Source organism: Rhinolophus ferrumequinum, chromosome 15 (assembly GCF_004115265.2).
Source record: "Rhinolophus ferrumequinum isolate MPI-CBG mRhiFer1 chromosome 15, mRhiFer1_v1.p, whole genome shotgun sequence".
NCBI classification, from domain to species: domain Eukaryota; kingdom Metazoa; phylum Chordata; class Mammalia; order Chiroptera; family Rhinolophidae; genus Rhinolophus; species Rhinolophus ferrumequinum.
This window is the reverse complement of record NC_046298.1, coordinates 46,411,486-46,424,399: the sequence shown is the minus strand read 5'-3', so window position 1 is coordinate 46,424,399 and position 12,914 is coordinate 46,411,486. Positions and strand designations below refer to the sequence as shown.

At 39.1% G+C, this 12,914-nt stretch overlaps 1 protein-coding gene and 1 non-coding gene across 2 annotated transcripts in view; both read right to left on the bottom strand.

Annotated features, from left to right (window-relative positions):
• Positions 1-10,912, bottom strand: part of LOC117035412 (zinc finger protein 615) — a 49,256-nt gene extending 38,344 nt beyond the window's left edge. Inside the window, exons 1-6 of the mRNA XM_033129284.1 lie at positions 10,714-10,912; positions 9,676-9,768; positions 6,527-6,737; positions 5,332-5,443; positions 3,584-3,710; positions 3,226-3,318 (exon numbers count right to left, since the gene is read on the bottom strand). Coding sequence (XP_032985175.1) covers positions 3,226-3,318; positions 3,584-3,710; positions 5,332-5,355 — 244 coding nt within the window. The 5' untranslated portion in view covers positions 5,356-5,443; positions 6,527-6,737; positions 9,676-9,768; positions 10,714-10,912. The remainder of the gene's footprint in view (positions 1-3,225; positions 3,319-3,583; positions 3,711-5,331; positions 5,444-6,526; positions 6,738-9,675; positions 9,769-10,713) is intronic.
• LOC117035673 (small nucleolar RNA SNORA23) lies at positions 10,036-10,212 on the bottom strand. The gene has a single exon (XR_004425243.1). It is a non-coding gene; the product is annotated as a small nucleolar RNA SNORA23 (small nucleolar RNA).
• Positions 10,913-12,914: the final 2,002 nt, after the last annotated feature.

Sequence of the window (12,914 nt, the reverse complement as noted above, 5' to 3'; positions counted from 1 at the left end):
CTGCAGACCACCATTAAACTAATTCTTCCAAAGAACTAATCTCAAATATAGACGAAACCTTCTGTCATTAAGACTCCAACTAATGGTCTAGATGGAACATACTCTCCAATGTTCCGACATAAAAAGGAAGCAATCTTATGTAGTAAAGTGTTAATTCAGCAGGCAATCCCTGCACATTCCAAAGAAAGGACTTGTCCTAGCTGATCACTGGAAGATATCTTCTGAGTCCCTGGAATATCCTGCCTGAGAAGAGTGTCTTTTTATGACTGAGGTCACAGGTCATACCAGATAGTTTATGCTAACTATGTGATTTATGGTGCATGACTATATTTGTGTCAGGCTTCGGAAAACACTATAACTTTTTGACTCTGGGGGGCTAGAGACAGCAGGCTGGGTTAGCTTCCCTGGTTGGCAATATTTCATACATTGTTAAACATCGTTGCTGAGAAAATTCAGCACTGCTCATGTGACTCCACAGGTAAAGGGCAACTAGAAACTTGTGTCTAGTTTTTCCTGGATTCTTTCCTATGCACCTTTTATCTTTGATGATTTTAATCTGTATTGTTTTACAGTTACAAATTGCAACCAGGGGTAAAACAGTACACTGCCCTCCCTGAAAATGTCTACCTCCTAGGTTATAGGCAAAGTATCCATTTGAAAAATTAGTTATATAATGCCACTCCTCTATTCAAAACTCCCTACTGGTTTTTCAACTCATTCAAGATGAAATCAAGGTCTTGAATACCCTTGTTAGGCAATGTGTGACCTATGTCCCAAAACCTCCAGTTACCACCCCATTCATTGTTCTTATGTCCAGTTATTTTTCCCTCTCACTCATTACACTCTATCCATACAAGCTTCCCAGAAGTTCCTCAAACACATTCCAGATTCAGGTCTTTGAACTTCCATTTGTCTCACATTTGGAAAACTCCAGGGAGCTTTTTCACATCCCTCATGCATGCGCTCAAAGGCACCCCAACAAAGAGCCATTCCCACTTCTAAAAGCACAGTTCCAGGATGCAACACCCACTCTTCAATCCATTGCTTTAATTTTCTTTAAAGCAATTTTTACCCTAAGATGTATGTTTATTATTGATAATATAGTACTTCCATTGAGAATGAAAGCAATGTGAAGAGTAGGGGTCAAAGGTCTATTTTTTCCATCTTTTTGTACTGCTGTTAGCTTCAAAAACATTAGGCTATTAGAATGCAAGTTTTAAAGGAATAAAGTGATCATGTCAATTGCAATAGACAATCACATGTATAGAACACATTAAAGAATGTTTAGGAAGGAGACAGAAGAAGACTGTATCTTTACAATCAAGGTGATATCATATCATGGAGATCACTGAAAGAGACACTGCAATTTCACATGGCAGGAAACCTGGTTACCTGGGACTATGTGTCATCAAAATATGATAGGAAAATAATTGATTCAAAATATTTCTATATCCTAGCAATAAATAATGTGAAAAATGTAATGAAGAAAACAATTCCATTTATTGCATAATACAAAAGAATACCATATTTAGGAATAAATTTAAGAAAGGAACTGCAAAGCTTTTATTCTGAAACTTACAAAATGTTGGGCAAAATTAGAAAGAAAAACACCCAATGATCATGAATCCAAATTTTAATATGGTGAAGATGGAATTATGGAGATACAGAGTGAGTGTAATTCCTATCAAAATCCCAGTCGGTTTTTTGTTTGTTTGTTTTTTTGCAGAAATTCACAAGCTGATTCTAAAATTCAAATGGAAATTAAAAGATCCAGAAGTCAAAATAGTCTCGAAAGAACAGTTAGAGGATTCACTTTCCAATTTCGAAACTTACTACAAAGTTATAGGAATCAAGGCTACGATGAGAATGTATACATATAAAATGTTCCAAAACTGATTCTGGTGATGGTCACATAGCTATGTGAATATACTAAAAAACACTGAATTATATACTTTAAATTGGTAAATTATATAGTATATGAATTCAATCTAAATAAAACCCTAAAAATATGATGTGAAAACAAAAACTTTAGGAAAATAAATGCAGTGATAACATCGAAGAATAAAGAAAAATCTGAATTAGAAAAACTAGGAAGGAAGCCTTCTGAAGCAGACATAAGTTATGACCTAGTTTGGGCTGCAAATCATCTAGTGTGTTAAAAAGATCTTTTTCCCCCCATAAGCAAGCATTTATTTGAGTTTTAACATGAAATCATACAAAATTTATATAAACACAAATCCACATTGAGTCATAACACAGATAACAAAAGACAAAGTATAAACAAAGAAAACTAATTAGAGGCTATATCCAGTCGGACACGGTTGTTGTGTCTTGTACACTAGAAAATCTTTTACAAAATAATCAAAAAAGATCTTTTCTTGTTTATCAAATGAAACAGTCAAGACCTTTAAGAAGGGAGTTCAGCATGTAGGGAACATTCCAGGTGATGCCAGGATGGGTAGAATTTAAAAGGTGTAGTGCTAAAACAGAACCTAAATTTATAAAAGGATGGAGGAAAGATGATTTCTGCTCTCACACATAAAATGGGAACTCATAGACCAGTTGTCATGAAGATGAGTAAAATACATAGGAAGGAAGCGTACATTACATAATATTGAGGGAGAAGTCAATTTGTGAGTCCATTTCAGAGAACAGAAAGAGGTTGACTCATGGGAATGGAGGAAAACCTTTAAGAGTTATGAGAATTGAGTATGGAGAACCTTGCTGGAAGGGGAGCCAAAGAAAGACGCAAATGCACCTTGAAAACCAGGTTATCATGGGGACACATCCAAGATGGGGTTGGATGTTCTGGAAAAAAAAAATCACTATCTCCTAACAGGGCAGGAAGACCCAGTAGTAAGAAAAAAATGATGAATTCAAAATTGTGTCTTTCCAGAGAAGTGGAAAGTGGAATTTCATAGTAAGAGTGATGGCAACCCAGGCAGACATGGTGACCATGGATGAAGAAGAGGAAGATTTGAGAATCCTATGAAGAAGAAAAGTATGGAAACGAACAAAAACAAGATACATATAAAATAAACAGAAGTCAGGGTTCAGAGAAGAAAAAAGGGGTATATTTTCCTCTGAATTTGTACAGAGAAAAAGAGTTCTCATGTGGGGAGAAAGATTCGTGGAGGGGGCTGTTCACGTTTCCTCAGACTCTGTCACAGCTCTGACTAGAATATGGCTTCCCTGGTCGCCCCCCTTGCTGGTTCTCTCACTCACCTGGACAGTTCTGACTATGGATTTTATCTATTGTCCACAGTTCTCCACGTTCCAACTTGCAGAACACATCTGGTTTGCTGACTTGATACCCTGCTTGTGGGAAATGAAAGACAATGTGAGTTGGGGCCTATCAACATGGGAGTGTTACATTTTAGAGAATGAAGAGATTTCATGTCTGTAACACAAAGGCTTTTCTCTCAGGAGAGGGGACATTATACCCTCTTGTCTGGGGCAAAAGGATGAACTGAGAGTCTACCATTGCTGCAGAGAACTATAGTTACTCTGAAGAGTTAAGCAGCTGAAACTGGAAAGGCCACTGACTGGGGACCTCTGAGTGACACAGGGGAGCCGTCCTCACCCACTGACACCAGGTGGCTGTAGTTCTCCAGCATCACGTCCCGGTACAGGTCCTTCTGCTCGGGGACCAGGAGCTGCCACTCCTCCCAGGTGAAGTGCACAGCCACGTCGTCAAATGTCAGGGACTCCTGTAACAACACCGTGCTGTTTAATAGGGTGGTGTCCTTTTGGTAAAAAATAAAGGAAATTATTTTGCTCACTTTCACCACAACGAAATTGGTAGTTTTTTTTTTCTTAATACACTGTCATAGAATAAGAATCTTAGTAAAACACTATGTCACTAGGCAGTTTTCCATTCATTCAACAAAGTTTAAAATACAAAGATGTTTTTGGAATATATACCATTAAACCCTCTTGCTAAAGTAAGAACACTTGCAATCTTTATATATTTGAGCATCGTGAAGGAAAAACCCAGTTTTGGTTTCCTTCTTCTGCAGGGAGAAACCCAGTTCTTCTCTACTGTGTGTTTCTTCTCTGTGAGTCTCCTTTACTACCCACACAGAATACTGCACTCCTGATACTCATGGTCCCCAAATGTGTGTGGGTTTTTCCCCACAGCAAGCAATTCTCTGTGACAGCAGTTGGGTGTCCTACAATTTAACTCAATTCTAACTATAGCCCCAGAGATAGCATCAGATCTCACAGGTTAAGGGCTCAGTCCCACAAGACGGCCCTTCACCCTCCAGCTTTAGTTATCAGTCACAAGTTCGGGCTGTCACCTGGGCTTGACTGACCAGCTATAGATCAGAGGTTCCAACGACCCCCTCCTTGGGTTCAATTAATTTGCTAGAGAGGCTCACAGATCTCAGGGAAACAGTTTACTTATATTTATTATTCTATTTTAAAAGGGTATGATAGAAGACACAGACAACCATCCAGATGGAAGAGATGCATAGAGCCAGGTATGTGGGAAGTGGCGGAGCTTCCATGCTCTCTACAGGCGCCACTCTCCCAGCACTTCCACATCCCAGAAGCTCTCCAAACCCCATATTCTAGAGATTTTATGGGGGCTTCTTCATGTAGGAATGATTGATAACTAACTCCATTTTCAGTCCTCCTCCCTTCACAGAGAATGGGGAGTATGGGGCTGAAAGTTCCCAGCTTCTAATCATGGCTTGGTCTTTCTGGTGACCTCACCCAGAAAAAATAAGGTGAGGTAGTGACCTCACCTCATTAGAAAAAAAGACAATCCTATCATCCACAAAATTATAAGGGTTTCAAGAGCCCTGTGTCTGGAACAGGGTCAAAGACCAATTTTAGAACAAGAAATGTTTTCAGTGCTCCTATCTCTTAGGAAATTACAACAATTTTAGGAGCTCTGTACAGGAACTGGGAGCAAAGACCAATATATATTTTTCTATTAACTCACAAGCATTTATTTGCCAACACTGAACTATATCCTATTTATAAGTGGATGAATAATAGATTCCTAAATTCACCATGAGCAGTTGTGTCAATAATGAAGAGATTCCAGATGCTAGAATCATAAACAATACAGGCTAATTTCCATGGTTAATATACTAAACAGAAACTGTACAAAATGTATATAAAACACAAAACATTATTAGATGATTAAGCATATTTGTTTAAAAAAACTATTAAAGAATATATATGGACACATATATGCACAGACAAAGCCTATGTATGCATGTATATCATTAGACAGGGTTAATATCATATTAGGTAAAATGAAGAAACAGCTGTAGGAAACATGTTTTTACATTTATGAGACGTAAGGACACCACCCACCGCATCACCTGTACGAAGAATCATCAAAGACCTACGTGAATTTCAGATCTATGGGCCACGAAGCATGAACATCTCTTGAGGAGCTGGTCTGCTTTCTCCTCACAGTTGAAGCCTATGATAGCGTGATATAATACAAATACATATTTGATCTTCAGCCACAGTTGGTGGGAGAAGAGCTCCTAAAACTCTTGGAATTTCTGAAGTGACAGAGGGGTGTCTTGTGTTACTTATAACAAATCTAATGAGGTGGCTCTTGGTGAGCCCTCAGATAGCTTCAGAAAGGGGGCTGGTTGCCAAGGGAACCAAACTTATGATTAGAGGGTTAGAACTCTCAGCTCCTCCCCAGCCCTTCAGTGAGGGGGGCAGGCTAGAGACTGAGCTATTTAACAATGACCGTTGATTTAATCAACCACACCTATGGAATGGAGCCTCCGCAAAAAACTCTGAATTACAGGGCTCAGAGAGCTCGCAGGTTGGTGAACACATGGAGGGTGGCTTGCCTGGAGAGGGCATGGAAGGTCCTTCCCCTTTCCCTCATGCCTTGCCCTATGTATCTCCTCCATTTGGCTGTTCCCCAGTTGTATCATTTAAAATAAACTGGTGAATGTAAGTAAAGTATTCCTGAGTTATGTCAGTCATTGCAGTAAATTATCCAACCCAAGGAAGGGATTGTAGGAACCCCCAATTTATCAGACGTATGCATATCCTGGGAACCTGAAGTGAGGGCGGTCTTGTGGTACTGAACCCCTTAAACTCATGCAGTATGACAGTAACTCCAGGTAGTATCCAAATTGAATGAAATTGTAGACACTCAGTTGGTGTCTGGAGAGTTGATGAACTGGTTGGTTGTTGGTGTGGAAAAACCCACACATCTGGTGTAAGAAGTATGGGGAGTAGAAACAGATCATAGTAATGCCTATCACATAACTTATGATTCTCACGTGATGGCTGTCAGATATTAGATGTACACTGACAGTTAATGTAACCCACAGGGTCTTGCACAGTCACACTCTATATTCCAAAATGAATCATGGAGTATAAATCCTATGAATAATATATTCCTGATCCTACTTTGTCCAGATTTCTCCAAGTCTTGCTATTCCCAGTTAAAACTCCCCTACTTAACTGCCCTGATTTTTACAGGCATATCCACTGGGGAATACAGGAGAGACTTATAAAAGAAACCAAAAGTCACCTGGGCCTGGATCATATTCTTCTCGTTTTGGGAAATGGCTGCTAACGGGGAAATTCTGGCTTTAGCTCCTCTGAACCAGCTCGAAATTTCTGTTCAAAACTATGAGCCTCCAGTCAAGGATGTACCCAGAAATGACGATAGCTAAGTCCTGAATCTCCTCTTCCTTCTTTTCTTTGATCCCTTTTGTTCCTGGGGAGTCACCACCTGCGGGCTGAAGAGCAAATTAATACTCTTTAGGCCTAGATGTCGTCACTGAAGCCCCAAAAGATCTCTTTTTTATTAAGTGCTCCAGAAGCTTTTACCTCTGGGCCAACAAAACCTAACATTCCCAATATTTGGGAAGCACAGCTTTCTTTTGTAAAATGGAAGTAGTAAGACTGTGAAAGGGGATGTAGGAAGGAGGACAGCACAGCCTGATACCCAAATGGCAGGGGCATCCTCAGGCAGATGAATTTGAGGAAAGCAGACCTAGAGTTAGGAGGTTTACGTTTTTTCCTTTAAACCACGTGTATCTGTGTACCTCTTCAGAAGTGTTTTTACATGCCAGGGTACACAGACTTCCACTTGACGAACACTGTACTATGCAAATAATAAGCAGTGTCTTATTTAATTTCTCCTTACCATCCACTTCTTAATGCTCAGTAGAGTATTTTATAAGTATAAAACTACACAGTATACTCAACAAAAATGTCCATTAGCAATAAAACTGAAATAAAGGCATTTTTAGGCAAAACCAGAGAAAATTCTTCAACAGAAGACCTGTAACACAGCAAATGTAAGTGTTCTTCAAGCAAAAGGAAAGGAGTCTCTGATGTAAGCACAGGAGCGAGAAGTGAAGAGGACCAAAATTGATAAATAAGTGATTAAGACTAAATTAGTACCGACCGGAAAAAGAATGATCATATCTCAGGAGGTTTTAAAAACCTAAGAGTTAAAATATACCAGGATAGCATATAAATTAGCATATAAATTAGGAGGTGGGTACATGAGAAAGTGTTCAAGACCTCTGGACAGATAGCAAAGAGCATAAAAGCACTAATTACCTAACACTATGACAAATAAAGGCTGTATGTTATTTGTAATCTCTAGTGTCAGGAATAAAACTAATAATTTTCAGAAACATAAATAATTTTCATGTTAAAAGAGAGGGAAAATGTAATGTATATGGTTTCTGTGGCAATTACTCAACTCTACCATTGTAGCTTAAAAGCAGTCATATTTAATTTAAAAAAAAATAGCTGTGGCTGGGTTCCAATAAAACTTCATTAACAAAAAAAGGCACTAGGCCAGATTTAGTCCCTGGGCTTAGTTGCCCAACGCCAAATTAGAGCAGAAAAGCCATATGATCATCTAAATCATGAGTCAATAGGGGTACTTCCGGTCAAGATGGTGGAGTAGTATGTCAACTGTAATTGAAAAATAAAAAATAATAATTAATAAAAAAGTCAGTAATGGAACAAGCAGGGCCCAGACCACCTGTTTTATGGGAACACAGCCATTTGTTGTCTTAGTCCGGCTGTTTTCACACTATAATGGCAGAATTGAGAATTTGGGTTTGGAAAAATTACCCAATGCAATACAGTTTGAAAAAGAATCAAAGATGATTTTTTAATATAAAAGAGGCAAATTATCAGTATTTGCCTAATACGTCTGTAATACCTCTTTAGTCAGGTGGCTTGTTACAAAATTTAAGTAGAAAAAGTATACATCCTAAAGGACACACAAGTCAAGCGTCAGTGTTAAATAGCAGACCATTTCATGAGAATAATTTAATTCAATTGAAAACGGACAAGAAAAGTATCACTGGTAACCTGAAAACCCATTTCTAAATAATTCTGAAAAGGAAGTGTTGACAACAATGTGATATTTGACAGGTCATTTTCAGTTTCTTCCTTATATTTTTCATAGGAGCACTTAGCTTTAAATCAGAAAAATAAAGCATTCTATATCAAAATAAAATTGCTATTGCTAGGTCATTCATTTGAGTTCATGGCTTTAAAAGTTTTCATTACTGAAAAAAAGAGAGAGAAACCAGGAAGGAGGAGGGAGAGAGAAAATGAGTTGTAAATACAAACTTTAAAAAACACAAAACCATTATATGGAGGAAATAGCAACCTTTTTTACTCAGATATGCTACATTCTTGCCATCACAAATCACTATTTTAGTTATTTTACTTCACTGAATCTTCAAAATAACCCCAAGGGAGAGATTTTAACTCCTCTTTTTGCAAACAAGGACAGAGACACAGGTCATACTAATCGCAATTATGAGCAACGGGCAGAATCTGGATTGAAAAATCAGATTCATTTCATTCCAAGTAAACTTTCATTGCATTTCAGAGCAGGCCAAAATTATTGGTAAAAAAGATCTCTGTTAAAAAAATAAATAAAAATCTCTGTTCATTAAGTAAACAAAGGAAACAAGTAAAAGGCTATCTGTAGAACTTTAATTAATCATGTGATTACAGAAGTATTTAGAGTAATGGTAAAGGTCCACAACTTACTTGAAATGCACCAAAACCCACAACAAAAGACATGCATGAACAGAGGATCGATAAAGCTATTGTAATGTGATTAATGAAAAAATCTAGGTGGTAGGGTATATAGGTGGTTACTTTAAAATTTTTTCAATATTTGTATCTGTTTGCAAATTTTCCCACTAAAATGTGGGGTGGAGAGAAAGATATTGTGATGTTAAGAATTTAGTAACATGACTAAATATAAAGTAAATATTTAAAGTTAATTGCTCTTTTATCATATAGAAAATTATAAGGAAAGGGGAGTTAGAAAATAACACATTTACAATTGCATTAAAAATAAGTAGTCTAGACTGGAGATGAAAGGCAGGGGACAAATCCATGGGTAAATGCATAACCATAAAATATTCCTTAAAATGATACCTAAATATTTTAAACCTTTCACCTATACATAAATGTATGCAAACATTTAATGTGAATTCACTTATACCACCGGTTCACACATTAAACATAATTTGTAAATGTTTTCTACATGAAATAAAGTGAAAAAAAAATCATAGTCTCATTTATGCAATTTATCTGAATTATGAATAGTAAGCACGTAATATCAAAGCCTAACATGGAAATACATTAAAATTTTGACAAGGATTATCCTTTGGGAACAGAACTTACAGTGACACCGATGTTCTTTCACTTGTGTCAGAAAGAATCTGAAAAGAAATAGCCAAGAGGAATGGGCAGGAATCTTGCAGTACAAAAGATGAGCTGCATATTAAATATAAAACAATCTAGTATTAGATATGCATCTATTGGACCTCTGGGTTGTGCACCTAGCCAAAAACCTTTCATTTCTGATAGTTCAAGAGTAAGGGGTGATGCTGGATGCCAAAAACTAGTGGTAAAGAAGTACTTGGACCTCAAAGGCAGTAGGATGCCATGAACTTTTTTTTTCTTTCTTAAAAAATGCAGTAGGTTACTATCGACATCTTACATTAAATTCCCCCAAGCTACAGTATCGCTATTCCCAAAGTTCTGTGTATGGAACTCGGATGCCGGTGGTAAATTATGTGCAATGAGACAACACTAGACTAGTGCTATGAACCCAACTTACTCTTTGGCTGCATGATGTTTGAGTGGATAGCAAGATCTGAATGCAAAACAGACAGACACTGCTGTCAGACATAGATGAAACTATGCACACATTACAACAGCCATCTGTGAACGTGCGTTAAATCAGTTCCAGCAGCCAAGGTTTGAGCTCAATACACACAGAGGCCCAGGTACCCAGGCTTCCAGAGTAGCGGCCCACACGCGCATCGGAACTCCAGATGCTTACTCCCACCACCCCGGTGAATTCCAGAGACCCCACCCCCATACATTTACCCGGAAACAGTTTATCTGGCAGTTAGCCCCCAAACCACACTCGAACCCCAAAGAGCACTCACGGACAAACGCCAGCCACTCTCCAGTTCGCATCAGTGAGGGCCACAGAGAGTTAGCAGCAGTAACCCCAAAATGTGCCCTCAGGACTAAGTCGTTGATCTCTGGATATCTGTCACCACAAGAGCACCTCCTGACAAGGGGCACCTCAATCTCACACATCCCCATTACGGACCTCTTAGGGCTCCCTGCAATTCCACCTGCATCACCCAAGGAGGACAGCGACAGACCCTCCCTCTTCACTGTCCACCAAAAAACCCAGCCACTGACCTGTTTCTCTGCAGACATCACTGCGATCAGCTGATGGCTGAACTTCACTGAACTTTGTCCGCCTCCCTCATCACAGACGTACCGTAGCCCACAAGGGTCTGAGACTTTCCTGCAGTGAAAAGACAACTGCAGTTCTGGATTTTCCTCAAGGGTAACATGGCTGCACTCTCTCTCTGTGGCCTGTGGGAGCGGCCATCTTGGAGGAGCGGACCTACGGTGTGCAAAGAGGCCAATTTTGCGCGCGTAGGTAGGGCGGGCTGGGAAGACAGGAGGTCATCGAAACCGTCCCACTTCCTGGCACCCTTGATTTAAAACGGAGATATGTGCACAGGGTTGAGCTTACACAACACAAAAACGGCGTGAGCTGAATGCCTTTCAGCGAGGTGACTAGAAAATTAAAACGGCAGCGACGTTTATTCAGAACTGTACAAAAGTTAGGAAACGGCGCGGTGGGCGCGATCATCTCACAGGAAGTGTAGGCGTCTGTACAGCACGACACTCGCTCTTGGAAAAGGCAAACCGCGGATGGAGGGAACCTGGGCCGAGTTCCTATCAGAAATGGGCTCGAAGCGACTTTTGAACAGAAAACAGGGTTTAGAGAAGCTCTGACGGTAGAGTGGCGAGGGCCATAGACTAGGAAGTAAAAGCGGCTAGTACGCGCCAAAGTTCTGTTTGGGCGTCACGGGGAAAAGACCAGTAAAAGCCAGGAAAGGTCAGTAAATGCAAAGGGCGGACCCTGTGATAGATGCTGAGCTTTCCCTTTGGACCCGGGAGGGGAAGGCAGCGCTGGGAAGACCAGCGGCCAGAAATTAGGGAAATATGACAACTTCAGGAGAATAACAGGTTGTGTAAAAAGGGAGTGATCATGTTATACTGAACGTCAGTTGCTATGTGTTACCAAACTCCTGTTCATGTGCCTCGCGCCTTGAAAAGCCAAAACTCAACGCGTCAGAGTTTGGAGCATGTAAAGGTTTATTAATCAAAAAGGTGCCAACAGAGATGGGAGACCTAACAGTGCTGCAAATCCGTCCTACTCACTGGACTAGGGTAAGGGTTTTTTAGTTGGAGAAGAGGAATGGGAGGGGGAGTTAGGGTAAATTCCTGTGGTTTTTCATGCTCTTGATAAGATCTCAAGGAGCAGACTTTTAAGACACCATCAGAGGGTCATATGCGTCAGGTGTGGTCTTGAGTCTCTGTTATTTTATGCAAAGTAAGGTTGTAAATTATCATCGTGGCCATTGATATTCTATGAGAAAGCAACAATATTGTTTTAGTATTATTGCTGTAGTCCTCCCGAAACTGTTGGTTGACCAGTAAGTCACAAGTCAGTGACTCAGAAATTGGTCACAATCTTGCGGAGCTCCATATTATAAACATTAGGGTAGATTAATGCAACCAAAGTTCAACTAGTCCTCGTTAGGGGAAAAGCAGAGCGTCTAACTTGGGATGAGCAGAGGACCTGTCTTATGGGGTACAGTTACAATAGCATCAACAAAGTCATACTACTGTAAACCATAAATATAGCTCTAACTGAACCTGTTGTCGTATATTGGAAGATTGGAGGGAAAGGAAATGAAATGCCTGTGTGATATACATATACCAGTAAGTAAAGAAAGGAGGAGAAATTGCCAAACTATTTTCCAGAATCATTGTACCATTTTCCATTCCCACCAATATAGGAAATCCACTTTCTTGGTATCCACTCAAGGATTTATTATAAAGAGATCTTAAAGAAAAAGACCGACCTAATTTTTAAAAATAGCTAATAGGCCTCTTGTTTTTTGAAAATCACAAATAAAACAATTTTAAATGCATTACTATTTATATGCATTTTTATATAATTCAAATAAATGCAAAGTAAATATGAAACAAAAATGTGTTAACCCTTAAGATTCATAAAGATTGAATAATATTTAGAGTGGTGAGGTCACAGGATAAAGGCATTCTGTTATGCTAAGGCTGTCTTTATTTTTCTCATCTGCATTGTAGATAACAGTGTCCATCACATACAGCTTTAAATGAATTCAGATATTATGCTTGTAGTTTAACGTTTAAAAAATGCACTCTATATTTAATAAATATTAAATGGCGTTACATTTGGTGTGTTTGGGGGGCAGGATTGAGTCAAGTATATGAATTAAGTCATTGGGGAATACAATCTGAAATTACCTAATAAAAACTTTTCATTCCCTTTGATCCAG